This window comes from Lontra canadensis, unplaced genomic scaffold (genome assembly GCF_010015895.1).
Source record: "Lontra canadensis isolate GAN:19392208 unplaced genomic scaffold, GSC_riverotter_1.0 scaffold5, whole genome shotgun sequence".
NCBI classification, from domain to species: Eukaryota; Metazoa; Chordata; class Mammalia; order Carnivora; family Mustelidae; genus Lontra; species Lontra canadensis.
In genome coordinates this window covers 39,319,423-39,335,286 of record NW_022630999.1, presented here as the reverse complement: position 1 = coordinate 39,335,286, position 15,864 = coordinate 39,319,423, and the positions used below count along the sequence as shown (strand labels likewise).

The 15,864-nt window shown below is 57.2% G+C and overlaps 1 protein-coding gene across 5 annotated transcripts; it reads right to left on the bottom strand.

Moving 5' to 3' along the window:
- Positions 1–1,254: 1,254 nt before the first annotated feature.
- RGS14 (regulator of G protein signaling 14) lies at positions 1,255–14,724 on the bottom strand. Of its 5 annotated transcripts, none has more exons than XM_032851919.1 (16): positions 14,499–14,724; positions 7,391–7,412; positions 7,037–7,215; positions 6,592–6,684; positions 6,365–6,508; positions 5,830–5,985; positions 5,601–5,712; positions 5,175–5,287; positions 4,893–4,955; positions 4,520–4,726; positions 2,736–2,812; positions 2,368–2,494; positions 2,204–2,285; positions 2,051–2,097; positions 1,857–1,971; positions 1,255–1,582 (listed from the first exon to the last, which is right to left on the bottom strand). In XM_032851919.1, exons 1-16 carry the CDS (start codon positions 14,541–14,543, stop codon positions 1,380–1,382), a joined length of 1,785 nt encoding a protein of 594 aa, XP_032707810.1. In that variant the 5' UTR covers positions 14,544–14,724; the 3' UTR covers positions 1,255–1,379. The 5 variants fall into 5 exon arrangements, with proteins under 5 accessions (XP_032707810.1, XP_032707811.1, XP_032707812.1 ...); XM_032851920.1 differs by having other exon boundaries at positions 4,520–4,723; XM_032851921.1 differs by lacking the exon at positions 4,893–4,955 and having other exon boundaries at positions 14,499–14,723.
- Between the last annotated feature and the right edge of the window lie 1,140 nt (positions 14,725–15,864).

Here is a 15,864-nt window from a genome sequence, read left to right as displayed (position 1 = left end):
GCTAAGGGTTCTGGTCAACCCAGCCAAGCAAAATGGGTAGAGGGAGCAAAAGGCTGAAGGCCCCCAAGAAAAGCTTGGGTTTAACTTCTGGAGAAAGGCATGATGGGCCAGCAAACCCAACTGATCCGATTCAGGAATTTCAAGGAAGAGGTGCTATGATGGGGTGTGCCAATTCCTGGCAGAGGGGACAGCAAGCACAAAGAACTGGAGTGGGGAAGAGAGCTTGACCACCTCAGGGTCAGGAGGGCCCCTCACTCCTCAGGTGTCCCCTCGAGGTCCTCATGTCCCCTGGTTTCCTCTAGCTCAGCAGCACCAGGCCTGATTCTGGCTTCTCTGCCCATACACTGGGCCCTCCTTCTGGGAGGTCCTCCCTGCTCCCCCTCAATGTGTGGGCTGCCTAGAGACAGGGATGACCACCCAGCCAAAGCAGACAAGAAGCAAAACCTGCCCCCAGTGCAACAACCAGTATTTCCACAAGGCCCTTAAGATGTGTCCAAAGGAGCCCACAGCCATGTCTGCAGACACTCGAGCCCCACTAGAAGCAGAGGACGACATCCAGATGCTGTACTCGGCTCAGATCCAGAGAATGAGGAACAGCATGGTGACAGGGGGCACAGGCACGGCTCCCCCGAAGGGTCTTCCCCGCCTTCCCCTTCCTCCGTCCCTTCTATCTCTGTCTTATCTCTCATATTCACACCTCAATACTCTGTGCAGTCAGGAAGAGAAGTTCTGACAACAGGAAGTCAGGGGGCACATCCTGAGGTCCCCAAGGGCTTCCTGGCACTAACCTTGGTGACGGAGGCAGTGCAGTTTCGGAGGGGTACCCAGGGTAGACAGGCACACAAGGAACACACTTCATGGGAGAATAATAATTACTATTATAATAACAATATCATACATCCAGGACAAACCCAGCTGCCCCAGGCCAACTTCAAAATCCGTACGTCCAGCAGCACCTGTGTGAGTAGTGAGGAGCGGCCCACCTGCACCCACAGGACTTACTCATACCAGCTCCCTGCCGAGGGGCCAGCCCCTCGTCCTGCTCCCTGCTGAGGCTCTGCCCGGGATGGGGAGGCTCGCACTCCAACGCTGCCCCTCTGTGCTGGGCCTGCCTGTACTGGGGAGGCTAGCCCCACCTCCCCTCAGTGGCCTGGCAGCAAGGGTTGAGGGAGTGAAGCAATGAGGGACCGAGTGGTGGCAGCTGTGGGGTGTGGCCCCTCTGAGCCTGCTCTCCACTGCCTTCCAGCTCTTCCTGCGGGCCTGCCCGTGGCAGGAAGGGGCCAAGGACACTGATGGCACAGACAGAGCATGCAGAGCGGGCCCACAGCATGCTTGGCCCGCCAGGTGCCGTGCAGCTGGCCTGGACTGCTGGGCAGGTGTCAGAGGGCCGCATGGGCCGTGGAGTCCGAGGGGTCCCCCTGGGGCTGGACCTCTGATACAGTCTGTGGTGGGGCATCCTGGGAATGGGGCCCTTGGGTTGGCAGCTGCAGAAATTCTGGAAGCACCAGGTCCTCTTTGCGCAGAAGGCCCCTCTGGTCATGGGCCCCACTGCTCTGCACTCGATTCAGCAGCTCCACCAAGCCTGGGGCGGAGGGCGGCGGCGCATTGAGTCAAGAGGCCCATTGGTGCAGACCTGCCTATGCTAGCCCACCACCATCCCGCTGCCCTTCCTATGACCACAGCCTCCCCAACCCCCCCACCCATCCTTCAGCCACTCTGTTCCCCTAGCCCCAGTGGACACTCTTCCAGTCCCAAAGACATGCAGGGCCCTGCCTCAGTTTAAGCCTCTCAGATACCACCCACCTTCGATGGTCCCCAGTGCTTCTAGTCCCTAGCTCCCACCATCCCCAAAGTACCTTCAATGTCACAGGTCTGCCGCTTCCCAGGGATACTACTGGGCGCCTCGGCCAGCGAGTTGAGGGACAGTGGAGGGGGATGGGTGGCCTTGTTCTGGGCTCTAGGCTGGCCACCCTGTAAGAACGTGAAGTCAGAGCCACAACTGGGAGGGGAGGCACGGTGGGTAGAGGGGGGAGCCCTTTCCCTCTCTCACCTGGCTGCAGCGCTGGGCTACGTCTCCAGCTCCGGAAATCTTCACACCTATGACAGAGAGCACCACTGCTAGTGTTTGCCTCCCACCCGGCCCCCTTTCCTTCTGGGCCCAAGCCATCTCCAGGGACCAAGCCCCAGAGCCTTGCTTCTCTACCTGGGTGAGTGTCCAAAACCAGTCTCTGGGCCGCCACCGAGCTCACGAGCTTCCCCAGATCCAGCGGCTGCTTCTCGCCTGGCTGTGGGGACAGGTCAGCAGCCCGCGAGCCAGGCAGCCCGCTCCCGGCCGCCCCTGACCCGCCCCGCAGTCCCCCGGCTCACCAGGCACAGCGCCACCTGTTGCGGGCTCAGGCCGTGCTTCGCCAGAATGGGCTGCAGCGCCTCCTGCAGCCGCTTGGTGGGCTTGGCGGAGATCCGCACCACGCGCTCCAGAGCCACCAACTCGACCCTGCACGGGACCCTCGCGCTGCGGCAGGGCGGAGAGCAGGCCCCGCCTCTTCCCCAACCCACCAGGGACAGGTCTAAGAGGGGGCGGAGCCTGAACTGGGGATTGGGATTAGTTGGGGGTGGGCCCTTAGTTCCGGTGACACAGTTAGCCTGAGGCGCTGGGACAGGAGAGGGACAACCTGAACTGGGACCCAAACAAGGGTTGGGACCCAGGCCCCAAGCCTGGGAGGAGGGGCACTCACTCGAAGGTGATCCTGTTCTCCAGCCGCACTTCCTGGTCCGCCAGCACCGCGCAGTCCTGGTCCAGGACCAGGGCCTTCTGCAGATGCCAGAGGGAGGTCTCAGAGTCCCTCTCTCCCCAGCCCCAACCATCCCCAGTGTCCGAGGGAACCACCTCACTTCCTCCCATGGCGCCCACTGGGGTCCCCTGAGGGTTAGAGGCAAGGGCCAATGGGCTGGTGAGGTGTAGAGATGTAGATGGAGTAAGCCACCTGGCCAGATTGGGAGCCTAATACCGCCAAGGCCAGGGAGAAGGGGACAAGAAGGTTGGACAGCTTCGGAAACCAAGTGGAGTTACAGGAAGCATGGGAGTGGGGTAAGCACAGAATGGCAATGAGGCTGCTTGGGTAAGGAGCAGGCCTAGGTCCTGGATCATGGGGCTGCCTCTTCCCAGGCCAGGCCAGGCCAGGCCCTGCCTCCTGGACAGCTGCCCCCTTGTCTCTCAGGCATGTGAAACCCAGCCAGACCAGCTGGATGCATTTCCTTCCTCACCACCCACCTTTGATCAGCTACCCAGGCCTTGTCCCCTTTTTGACATTTGTCTACTTCTCTCCATCCCCACCTACCAAAGACACTTCCTGTCTCCTCACTGCAACAAGCCCTCTTCCCCCAAGACTGCGGTGAGGCCAGAAGAACGTAGTGTCTGCACAGTGCCGGGCACATAGTAGGTACATAAACAGTTGGTGTTGTGACTACTGCCCCTCTAGTCCCCACTGTCTGCACTAGCCCAGGGCACGGAGGGAGCCTCTTCCAGGGATAGGTCCCTGCTATGCTGCAGGGACAGGTGGAGTGTGGGTGGGGAGTTATATTTAGCAGTCGTGAATGCCCATCTGGGCTTCAGAGGCTGCACGGGTGGCCTGAGTGGGCAGAGCTCCTCCCACGGCTGCTCTCCCAGTCCCACTCTCCAACCCTGGAACTTGCCCTGCACTTCTTACCCACATCCAGGACTTCACTTAAGCTGCTCTATCTGCCTAGAATATCCTCTCCTGACAGCTGCACCAGGCAAACTCCTCCCCATCCTCATTCTCCTCTCATCAACAGCTGCTTCTTCCATGAAGCCTTCCTGGCAGCACCCAGAAAAGCCTACCTTTCCCCAGAAATTTTCTGAAGCTTCAGCTTCTCTTCCCTGATCACATCCTGCCAGGCTCACCTCCATCCTGTGGACCTGGAGGACAGAGCTCAGGCCCGGGTCCCTTTGCCTACCCACCTGGTAGGGCCTTAGGTCCTGCCTGGGTGAAGGAAATCCTGCAGGGTCTCTCTGGAAGGCAGCATTCTTTCTTTGGATCCCCCTTATGGGATGGTTTAATCCAAAGTGAGTTTTTCCTTAGACTCCTCTTTAAAACTTAACCCTCATTTGCAGCGCAAGAAAAGTTTTTCATGGGCTCAGTGCGTTCGGGTGCCCCTAATGGCAATTGCAAGGATGGCCAGTAGGAACTCTGGGAGTCATGGGGGGAAACCCAGTTCTGGCCATGCTTCTCCCCGCAGTGAAGATGATGGGTGAAGCTGGAAGCTGGGAGGGGAGTAAGGATGGGACTCTCGTAGGATAGAGGCCCGAGTTTGAGGAGTTGGTGCTAGGCTGCTTTGGAGTTGGGCATAGGGGGAGGGGCAGGGTTGTTCTGGGGACTGGTATTAGGAAGGGGGATAGGAACGGAACTGGGGTTGAGGTCCTAGCTGAACAGAGATAGGAATGGGGTTGGGGTCAGGATCAGGAGGAGAGTGAGAGCTTGGGACCAGACCAGATTCACACCTGCTCATTGCCGACCAGGTAGACCTTGATGTCAGGTAGAGAGAGGCCTCGTTTCTCACAGATGCCCGCCAGCATGGCACGGATGGTGAGGCCAGGTCGTGCCAGGGCCAAGGATGCTGTGCCATCAGGCAGGTACACGCAGCAGTACTTCCCTGGCCGGCTCTCACTCTCACCTTCTGTGCTCCCAAGGCTCTTCCGGTGGCTCTGCTTCCGGGCAGGAGCAGAGGGAAGGTCATGTATACACATTCAGGGACATGCAGGGAGGTACACAGACAGGTAAGGTCACTGGGGCACACACACGCATGCACACGCCTAAGGGCATACTTCTAGGCAGGCAAAGGCACTCCGCCTACAACAACATAGATATGCTCACCCAGATGTAGTGGCGCCTAGAGACAGGTCCTTCCGCTGACCCACATACACCTGCTGGGGACACCTGGGCACCCACACGTGCACACACACGAGGAGAATGTACACCCATGGCACGCAGGGGCCCAAGGCGGTGAGGACAGGAAGAAAGTAAGGAGTATGAGGGGTTGGCAACAGGAGATGGAATTGGGGATGAGGACTGTGACTGTGAGTGATGGTGGGCCCCCCAAAGGTGCATGAGTAGCAGTTTTAGCCCAGGCCTCATCTCCCCCAGAAGTCCGCTCACCTCAGATTTGCTGTTGACAAAGGCAAGGAAACCAAGGTCCAGACTGGCAGAGGAGTTGAGGGAGCCCTGGGACTCTCTGCGTAAGGCCGAGTTTGGGGCTCCGCCTGCCAGTTCTAAGGGAGAGGGAGCAGTGAGCAAAACAGCCCCTGCTCCCTACACCCCCTTCTCCACAACCGGGGGACCCCGCTGGAGCCCTCCTGCAGGCGTCTAACGCGTCTTGGGACCATGGAAGTGTTGCTACCGAGGGGGCTTCCCAAACTTCTGCTCTAATCTAGAAACCAAATCAGCGGGGAAACGTGGTGGTCACTGAGACCTCTATTTCGGTTTTCACAGATTTACAGACTGAGACAAGTAGGAGGAAGTGGGGATTCTCAAAGCTTGTCCAAACTCCCACCCGGACTTTTCTCTGGGGCCTCCAACCCTCACCCCTGCGGAAAGACTTGCGGAGGGGGCGGCCCCCAGAGCCCTCAGTAGCCGGCAGGTGCCCCAACTCCTCCACGCCCAGCGGCAGCGACTTCCCGGGCTTCAGCTTCGGCTTCTGCGGGTACAGGAAAGGCGCTGGCACCGGGCTGGGTTCCAGCCCGCGTGCAGACCAAGGGCACACCCCTACAGATCGGCACCCGGCCCCCTGCTGCCCACAGCCTCCCGTCCGCACCTTCCTCGTGGAGTCAGGGCTGCCCGGGCTGGAGGAGCCAGGTTCCCGCAGGGGGCGTCCCTCGGCCTCCGCCAGGAGACACTCGCGGTATAGCGGGGACTTGACGAAGCGCGCGTAGCTGTCAAACTTCATCAGGTTGAAGATCTGCGGGACCCGTGCCGGGGCGGTGAGCGGGAGAGGGCGCTCGGCTCGCCACCAGTTTACCTGACCCTGCCCTCAGGGCTGGCTGGATTCCCAACCTGGCTGGCAAGACCCTAGCCCCGCCCACCCAACTCCTTGGTCCAGCCCCCCCCTTGGCTCCGCCTCGACCTCAGCTAGGCTCCGCCTCTAGCCCCTGTTCGCTGCAGCCCTCTGACCCAAGACCTGACACTGCATTTTACTTTGGCGCTGGCATCATAATTTGCCCTTTTCCGTACCCCACTCCACCCACATCCCACCCGCTACAATAGGCCCCCGCCCCTGGATCTGGCTCCGCCTCTTGCACTTTCTTCCAAGGACACGCCCCCTAATCCCAAGAGACCCAGGAACAGCTCACCTGGAGCTGCTGCGCGCGGAACATGTCCGGTCGGGGTTCTGCCAGCACCTCCTCGCCTAGCCAGGCCTGCCGGTCTATGTTCACTGGGCTCAGCGCCTGGCTGGACAGGAATTCCTGGTAGATGTGGCGGGCTTCCTGAGCAAGCTGTTGCAGGAGGGACAGAGAAGTTCAGGGACATGGCCCAGGCTCTGGTCCCACCACTCTGTTCCAGCCCCCCTTTCCCCCACCTGCTGGGTGTCGCTGGCTGGGATCTGCTGGAAGCGCTCGCAGGCCTTCCAGAAAGTTACATTCTCAGCGCTGAACTCCTTTTTCAAGAACTCCTAGCACAGAGAAAGAGAAGGAAGTTAGGGACACAGAGACCTGGCCAGGGGGTGCAGTCAAAGAGCCTGGGATAGAGGTAGGGCCAAGAGGCCAAGTCAGGCAGATAGGGCCAGGCAGACAGATGAGGCCAGGCTGGAAAGCACAGAGAGAAAATGAGAGGCAGACAAGGAAAGTTTCTGCTGAGAGAACAGGAGGAAGATGCCAAAGAAAGGCTCAAGGAGGCAGCTGACAGAGGAATCCCACTCTGAAGCTCCATCCATGTCCTCTCCCATGCCCGATGCCCAACCCCCTCCCCCCACACACTATAGTGACCACTGCCATCTGCCCTCCCAATCCCACCCCAAGGCTTACAGTGAAATAAGCCAGCCCCAGCGGGTCCTGCAGCAGCCGCTCGAAGGACAGGCCCCAGCTGGCCACAGGCTGCTCCTCGGTGGGGAAGGGGCTGCTGGGGCCACTAGGGAGGCTGTGGATACTGAGGGAGCTTCCTCGGCCCTCGCCCTGGCCCTGAGGCCCCGCCGTGCTGCTCAGCTCTGTAGGTGGATGGACAAGTGGTGGTGAACCCTGTGGCCTTTCCCAGCCCCTGACCCAACCCCATCTGCAGATATTTTCCCTGGAAAGATAGCAGGTGACAGGGGTGTCCCCACCCTGTTTCCACATACCCTCCCCCACCCCAGGCAAGCCTCCTCTATACCCTCTGTCACTTACCTCCATCTGAGACAGCCAGAACCTACAAGAGACCCAAGGTAGGCAGTCAGAGCACAGCTCAGGGTGGACTCTCAAGGGATAGTTTTGGGTTCAGGCCCCAGGACTGGAGCTGTGTTCTCCTCTCCCTGGAGGACCATGCTGGGCATTCCCAGCCTGGTCACTGCTTACTCTGCACTTTGCTCAGGTTCTTCCTGGCTCCCCTTCCATCATGTGCCAACCACTGTGGGCTGGGAAGTATGCCAGCTTACTTTCCATTTGCCCCTGGCTCCCTCCTCCCGAAGCACCTGCTGGCTAAGCCCAGGTGTGCAGCATGGTGCTATCAGCAGAGACTCTGGATCTTGTCTCTGCCATTTACTGGCTGTGTGACTCGTTATTTGTTCGTCTTCCTCTGCAAATAGGGGATAATTATAATAACAGTAACTTACTTCCTCGGACTATTGTGAGGATCAGATCAGTTTAAGACATTTCCAGCAGCTGAAACAGTGGCCAGCATGTGGTAAGTGCTGTATCAGTGTTTGCTGGTGTCTCTATAGCCAGTGATCTCTTTGCTGCAACTGTGTCCTCTTGGAGAGGGAGAGACTGAGAGAACCTGCCCCACCCCCCCAACCTTAGGCTGGTGCCAGGATGCTATTTTATAGTTGAGAACAGTCATTCTCAGACTCTCGTGTTCATTGAAATGAGTGGTAGGAGCCCAGCTCCGGAGATTCAGACTCAATAGGTCCAGATGGGTCCGGAGACTCTCCATCTCTAACAGGCTCTCAGGCAATGCTGATGCGCTGGTCCATAGACCACTGTGAATAGCATTGCTGTAGAGATCAACTCCATCCTCCCCCTCCCCCACGCACAGCTCCGACTTCTCTGGGAATCCCAACCATTAGTGAAATAGAAAAAAACCCTCTTTTCAAAATGACTCTTGCAGTGGTTTCCCTTGGTCTTCCTACCTTCCTAGCAGCTCCTCCAGCTTCCTCTTCATCTCCTACCCACGCAAGGTGGCCTCTACCCCTCCCTGACTCTGTCCTGGGCCCTTTCACCCTCCCACATCTCTCCAATTCCAAATCCACATAGCCAACTTCCTGCTACCATCTCTGCCCAGATGTCTCACAAGCCCTTCCAACTCAGCCAGTCCCAAAGGGAGCCACCGCTGCCACCACCAAAGCAGGACATGGAACAGTTTCCCTACATCCTTCCTGTCTTTCTTCCCGCTACCTGGGTTCAGTCATCCCCAATTCCTTCCCCTCTCTCGGATCCTATATTCTCACTAAGCCTGTCATGGTGGTTCTTCCCATCTGTCCCTTTGTTACATCCCCGCTGGAAACAGGTCTGCAAACATGTCTCCCAGCCCTCCTAGCTAGAATCTCCCTCCTTGCTCCCCGTGCTCCCCTAGGAATCTCAGGTCCCACATCTGTGGGCCAGAGCTGGCCTGGAAATATGTAGGACATTATTAATATCTTGGGCCTCATTTTTTTTTAAAGATTTAATTTATTTATTTGACAGACATAGATCACAAGTATGCAGGGAAACAGGCAGAGAGAGAGAGAAGGGGAAGCAGGCTCCCCGCCGAGCAGAGAGCCTGATGTGGGGCTCGATCCCAGAACCCTGGGATCATGACCTGAGCCGAAGGCAGAGGCTTTAACCGCTGAGCCACCCAAGCGCCCCGGGACTCATTTTTTTAAAGTGGACTTACCTGATTGAGCCACCCAGGAGGCCCAAGACATTTTTTTTTTTCATTGTAAGTTTAAAGGTGTTTTCCACATTTAAAAACCAGGAGTTTCGCGTAAACTCCTGTGATGCCTCAGCTAGCCGGAGCTTCTTCCCAGCATGACAACCTTGGCTGGCCCTGAGCAGCAACTAGCTTCCCTGGAAGGGGCTCACATTCTCTTTAGAGGTCTCTGGGGCCAGTTTTATGCAATTATGTTACTTATGGAAACAGGTGCTGTCCCAGACTGCCTGAGTCCCCATTTGTGCTGTGTGATCTTGGACAAGGCACTACACCTCTCTGTGCCTCAATTTCTTTCTCTATAGAAATAGGGCAAATGCTTCCCCTGACTTCAAAGGGCTGCTGTGACTAAATAAGTTAAATATATAGATAAGGAACCCAGAACATGATCCGGCATGATCCGGCTTGAAGGTCACTCTCATTGCTGTTGCTGCATTAGTATTGGTGTCTGACCCTGCTCCACTTTCAAGTTTGCTAGCTCTGTTATAGAGGAAAGAACACAGGTGTTGGGGTCTGCCAGACCCAGAGACAAATCCCAGCTCTGCCCTTTTCCATTTCACACCCTCTGGCTCTTCCACACTGGGAGTGTGGAGGTAAGAGTTTGCTGAAGAGGAAAGAAAGTTCTCACAGAATGTGGCTGGGCGTGGAGCCTACCCGCAGGTGCCCCACTCCCACCACTGGCACCCTTGCCCCCCTGGCTCTGCACGCCCCCATCTGATGGCTTCTTTCCTTCTTCCGAGTCAGCTCCAGTGGCTGGCTGCCAGAGAAAGTCCCAACTCCTGGGGTGCATGAGAATTGAAGCTCAAGGTCCCTTCCAGCCTGCTCCTTCTGTTCCTGGCAGCTCTGCTCCTGCCATACCTGCCTGTCTTGCCTGCTCTGCATCTTTGCTAACCTTAGGGCTGCTGACACCATCCTCTGCCCCAGGCTCTGGGAACCATCCTGCCTCCCCCTCCGTGGTGGCCACCTGGTCCTCTGCTCCCGACCCCACACTGGCCTCTCTCCCGCCTGCCCTGTATCCCTGCCCTCAGCCTCTCCTTAGCTCAGAGTCCCCATGGCTGCTGGGGGAGGCCTGGAGCCAAGGGCAGGGCACAGGAGTTTGCAGCCCAAGCCAGCCCACACTCCTGTTTTCTTTCATTCTTGACATTATGTTGACTTGACTGTCCGTGTCTTTAGGCTGGCTCCCAGGTCGTGGGGGTGGCCGAGCTCCCTGCCCTGGGGGGTGGAGCTGTTGCTGGGTCACAGCTGAAGCTCAGCCTGGGCCTGACTAATGAACCCAATCAGCCTCCCTCATTTCCCTCCCCCTTACTCCACCCTACATTTTATCAAACTTTTCTAGGTTCCCCACACCCCTTCACATTCCTGTTTCCTGCTTTTGCTGCTTTTTCTTGCAGGGTATCTGCTCCCACTCCCCTCACTGAACTTATTGCTCTCCAATCTCTACTCATGGACATCAGTCCCCTCCAAAGACCAGTTGCCCTGAACCCTCCTGCCCACCACACTTGTGCCCACCCATGTCTAGGCCTCTCTGTCCTTCTAGTTTTGTAGCTCCCAGAGGGTAACCCTGGTTTGTACAGGGACCCAACCTGCACTCCCTACCATGAAGCACCCTCCTGGCTCTGGTGATAATGTGTAGCCATCAGGGTCCCAGCAGTCCTCCTCTGCCCTCCCATGAGGTCCTGGCACCCTCTTTACCAGGGATCCTCTGAACGCCCCATCTCTGTGGCCTGCAGTTCACCTCTGCCTGTCCCTCTGGCCCCCCTGGTTGTTGATCCATGGAGTTGGGGCCGAGATGGGGTAGGGACAGAGATCCGGAGGTGGGAGGGAGTGAGGATTGAGTCCAATTTCAGTTCCACCATTCGAGGGCAAGTAACTTCCTCTCCTGGGCCTCAGTTTCCCCTGGGTAGAACAGGGCCCAGCATTCCCAATTTCTTGGGACTATGAGGAAGAGTGAGTGGGCATGCGGCAAGCACGCAGCCATCGGGCTCCGATGACCTCATGCCGTCACAGCTGACCTCATGCTGATGCCTCTGCCCAGGGCTCCCGCCTGCCCAGTCTCCCAGGCCTGGGGAAGTTGTGCTGAGCAGGGCCAGCCTTGCACCACTCGGGCTTGCTTGAGGAGAAGTGGTGAGTGAATGGGAGAAAAGGGGAAGAAAGGATGAGGAAGGGTGTGGTGGAAGGTGCCTCCCCTGACCATGGTCAGGCCTCAGTGTGCCATACTTTCTTCTTAGGCCCTGGAAGGGCCACTGGTGTCCAAGGATACCAAGGCGAGAGTGGGGTGGCCCAGCACTGCTGAGCTCTGGGTGAGTGACAGGCTCTCTCTGACAGTATACACCCTTGTTCTTGCTCTCTCCTCAGATCTTTATCCTGTGTGGCAGGTGTTATTAACCCCATTTTACAGATGAGAAAACTTAGACCCAAAGAAGTCACACAGTAGGGAAGTGGCTGAGCTGAAGTTAAAAGCCAGGTGTGCTCAGTTGGAGCCTGAGGTCTTTCCCTCCACTAAGCTGCCTCCCTGGGCCGACAGGAGATGTACAAGGGGAGCTGGGAGGCCCAGGGCCTCAGCTCTTCGGACACAGGTGAGCAAAGTCAATGAGGGCTAAAGGGCCCAGGGGGCCCTCTTGAACTCTGCCCTCTGGAGAGGTCAGGCCTCAAAGGGAGAGCCAATTCACTTAGCATCTTCTGTGCTGGACACTCTGTACCATCATCTCATTTCACCCTAGTTTGGGGAAACTGAGGTCCCCAGATCCTCTCTGGGTATATGCGCAGAGAACCCCTTCAGCCTGAGCCAACCCTGAGGAGCTGACCCCTAGCCCCGAGCTGGATGCCAAGAAAGTAGGCAGAGCTCCAGAAGGCTCTGCCTTGTGGGTCTTTCCGGGTGGGTCTCTCCTGCCTGAGAGTAGCAGGATATGATAACCACCTCTCTCCAGGCTTGAGGCCCAGCTTCCCCTCAGGCCACGTCCCTCCACACACACCCTGTGTCTCCCCACATCCAGACCCTTCCCCATGCCATCCTCTCTTCCATATGGTGTAGCCTTTCAAGAACTTCATCCCACAATGCACAAAATGTTCCGACAAGTCAGGTCTCCCTTCCCAGGCCCCCCTCAAGCTTTCTCTACCCCAGGCTCGTGGCTCTTACCCAAATCTGAATAGTATTCTGATATTTGTCTCTATGCCTTTTGTGCCTTGCCAGACTGGGAGCTGCTTGAGGAGAGGGGCCAGGGCAATGGGTTTGGGTCTCCAGTGCCTGGGACAGGGCCAGGACAGATCAGACCCACAGAGGAGCTGTTGACTGAATGATCGCATGAACAAATGAAGTGGCAGCAGGGTTTGGGTGGAGATGTCCCTGGGAGGGGGCTGGGAGCCTCTCTAAGTGACAGGTTTCACTGCAACTGCCTGACAAGCTGAGTGGAAGAAAGACGAGGCTGACAAATGAAGCTGCCTCAGCAGGGAATGATGGCAGCCGTGGGTGGGGGTGGTGGCAGGGGGAGGTGGGGGAGGACAGAGCCAGGCAGTTCTGGAAGGTGGGGGAGCAATGGCATTGAGTCAGAGAGGCCGAGCTCAGATACAGGCCCTTCTACTTGCTGGCCGCCTTCAGCATGTCTGCTCCTCTGAGCCTCCCTCTGGGGGTAACCCATAGAAGGAGCCCGCCACCGGCTCCAGGGGTGCCTCTGTGTCTGCCCCTGTGTGCACCACTGCCTGTCCGCCCCTCCCCACGTCAGCTGAGCATGATTTCAGAAAGCTGACCAATGACCCACAAGCAGCTGAGCTGGGATCCTCAGGGTTTCAAGAGGTGACATGGAGAGTTCAGAACAGACCCAGGAAGAGCGAAGATATCCTGTGTGTGAAGTTTGCTTCTGGGAATCAGGGCATCTGTGAGCTTGCCAAGGCTGGGAGCAGAACTTGGGCGCCCTCCCTTCTCTAAAGGACTTTGGGGTAGAGAAACCATGGGCTGACATGGGAGGGGCAGAGGCTGGGTCTGTCTCCAGGTACCCTCAGTCGCCTCCCAGTTCTGGGCACTGCTCAGAAGCACCAACCCAGCTGCCCTTTGGGGTAGGCGTGAGAGTGGACATGATCCTCCTTGGCCAGCACACCTGAGTATGGTGCTTCTGGGGCTGGAGTGCAAGGACCTTAGGTTCTTGAACTTTCAAAGTTAGGTTGATAGTAAAGACAGTGAGGTGGGGCACTGGGCCAGCTTGGTGGGGTTTTCTTCTTTCCCACCCAACTAGCCTGGGGCTGGGCAATAGATAATGGAAGAAGGAGAGGTGGAGTAGGGTTTTGGTAATTAGGAGGTAGGAGTGTGAGTACAACCTCAGTTTCTGAATGAAGGAGGGGATCCTTGAAGAGGGGCTGAGCATGAAAGAAAGCATTGGGCTGACATTTATGGAGCCCTCGCAGTGGGTCAAGGGCCTCATATTCATCATTCTACTTAATCAACAAGCCTTTGAGAACTGCTCCAATTTCCTCGTTTTACAGGTAAAGAAACTGAGGGTCAAAGAGGACCCCTAGTAAGGGACAATGGAGCCAAGACTGGAACCCGGTTCTTTCTAGATCCATTGGTTTTGTTCCATAGTCCTAAGCTGGGGCTAGGTTGGAGGTTAAGGCACTGGCTGGCCTTCCTGGGGTTGCGAGGAGGGGCTGGGGCTCTGCCAAGTGGGCTGGTATCCCAGGGAGAGAAGAAAGGTCCAGCACAGTCTGCCCCATCAGCTGAATGCATAAAGAAGCTGGACTGTCCGAGCACAGCTATGATTTACAGGTGAAGCAGCCAGAGAGAGGGTTTAGGGGGTGGGGCAGCAGCAGTAGCCAGGGCATCCGAGCACCCAGCTACTCCCACCCTTCCTGGTAGCCCAGGATAGAAAAGACAAGCTGCACCAAGCTGGCCCGGCCTGGCTGAGCCATCCCAGGCTGCCCGAAGACTACTTGTTCTGGCAGAAAGCCTCTGGAGCAGGTCCAGCTGAAGGGCAGTGACACACCGAGGGTTCCCCTTACTTAACCTTGGACATCAGGACATGGGGTGAGGGGACAGGACATGAGGCTAAGTCAGATGTGGGGGTCTGGGCCCTTATGGGGGTAGGCAGGGGTCAAAGGGCATGCTAGGTCTCCCTGCCCCCGATGGGGCCAAAGTGGCCGGAGAGGGAGCAGTGGGAACCAGAAGCCTATACTCACTGTACTCTGCTCTCCTCTCCAAGGTTGCCCCAGATCCCCAGCAGGGCCCTCTAGAAGGTCCTAGGATGAGAGTCCCAGGTCCCATTGCCTGCTCCTGTTTTTACCCAACTTCTCCCGCCCGTGAGCAGCATGCAGGCTCTTGCCCAGTCCTGCCTGGTGTGCCTCCTGGGCTCCACCCTGGGTGTGCCCACCCCTTCCCCATGGGCCTGGCCTGGAGCCCACACTCACCATGCGCCCGTTGGGGACACCCAGGTGCTTGGGCTTCCCTGGCATGCCGCCGCTCTTCACGGGTCCCTGCTGTGAGGAGAGCCCACCATGGGGACTGTGGGCAGCCCCGGCTAGAGCTTGCACGGTGGCAGGCAAGCAACAGAGAGAGCCCGGCTCCGCTCCTGCGGGCCCTCACATCCTGAAACACCAGCTCACTACCTCTTTTCTCTGCCACAGGAAGTGTCTCTATAGAAACCGAACCACAGAAAGAAGCAAGGTCTAAGAGAGCGAATGCCTCTTCCTACACACACACACACACACACGCACGCACACACACGCACGTTCACAGGCACACACACATGCCACCAGTGCACCCTTGGCAGTGCCCCACACTGTCACCAGCACATCACAGAGACCTCTGTGTGCCCAGGAAGGAGCTCGGCCTGGTCTGGCCCAGTCCAGGGAGCTCCAAGTTCATGTCTGGGCACACAGAAGTGTGTGCTCACACACTTAGTCACCTTTTTGCACCCTGGTGGGGGCTCACGTCACCATGTGAACATGTGCACTGAGTATGCACACATGTACTTTACTCAACATACACTTAGCTCCCACCTGCTGTGTGTGTGCTGTGCATGGGCACACCCAGTGTCCCCCCAGGCACTTGTGCTCATGCGGAGTGACTACCTCTACCCCCAGGCACCACCCAGGTATGTGCCCAAGTGTACATACAGATGGACACCTTGTGTGCACAGTCATGTACACACAGACCATTCAGGCATGTGTGTCATAAACACAGAGGCTCGCCCTTCATTAGAAACCCCTTTATAAAAATAAAAAAGAAACCCCTGTATATGTATATCTAGTGCCCTGGACAGGGGCATGTGACAGGCACAACTGCCCATAGACATGCAAGTCCTCAGCCCTCCCGGTGACACGTGCATCAGTGGCTTCCATGTGTGACGCCTATGTGTTCATTCTCACTCAAACAAAAATCCTACCTTGATGTAGCACCATCAGCTGAAGAGTGACACCCTGCCCTCCCAGCCCCGGCCCAAGGCCAGCTGAACTCTGGGCCCTTAGCCAGAGTCCTTAGTTGGCCTCTGTCTTACACAGACATGCACACACCAAAAGAGCTTGCATTTTACCTTGTGTATGGGCTTAGCACCCTCAAGTCACCCACCACTCTGGTCTGGGCCCCTCTTCGGTTTTCTACCCTCTATCCTACTGTCCCCTTCTAGGGCTGTGACTTGAACCTTTCGGTGGTATAACTGGCTGACTCTTCACTACAAGTTCATGTCCTCTTCCTCTGGGTACATGGTTAAACTTTCATTTCCCAGGCTCACTTGCAGTCAGGTGTGGCCTTGTGACTAGTCCCACCAAGTAAATA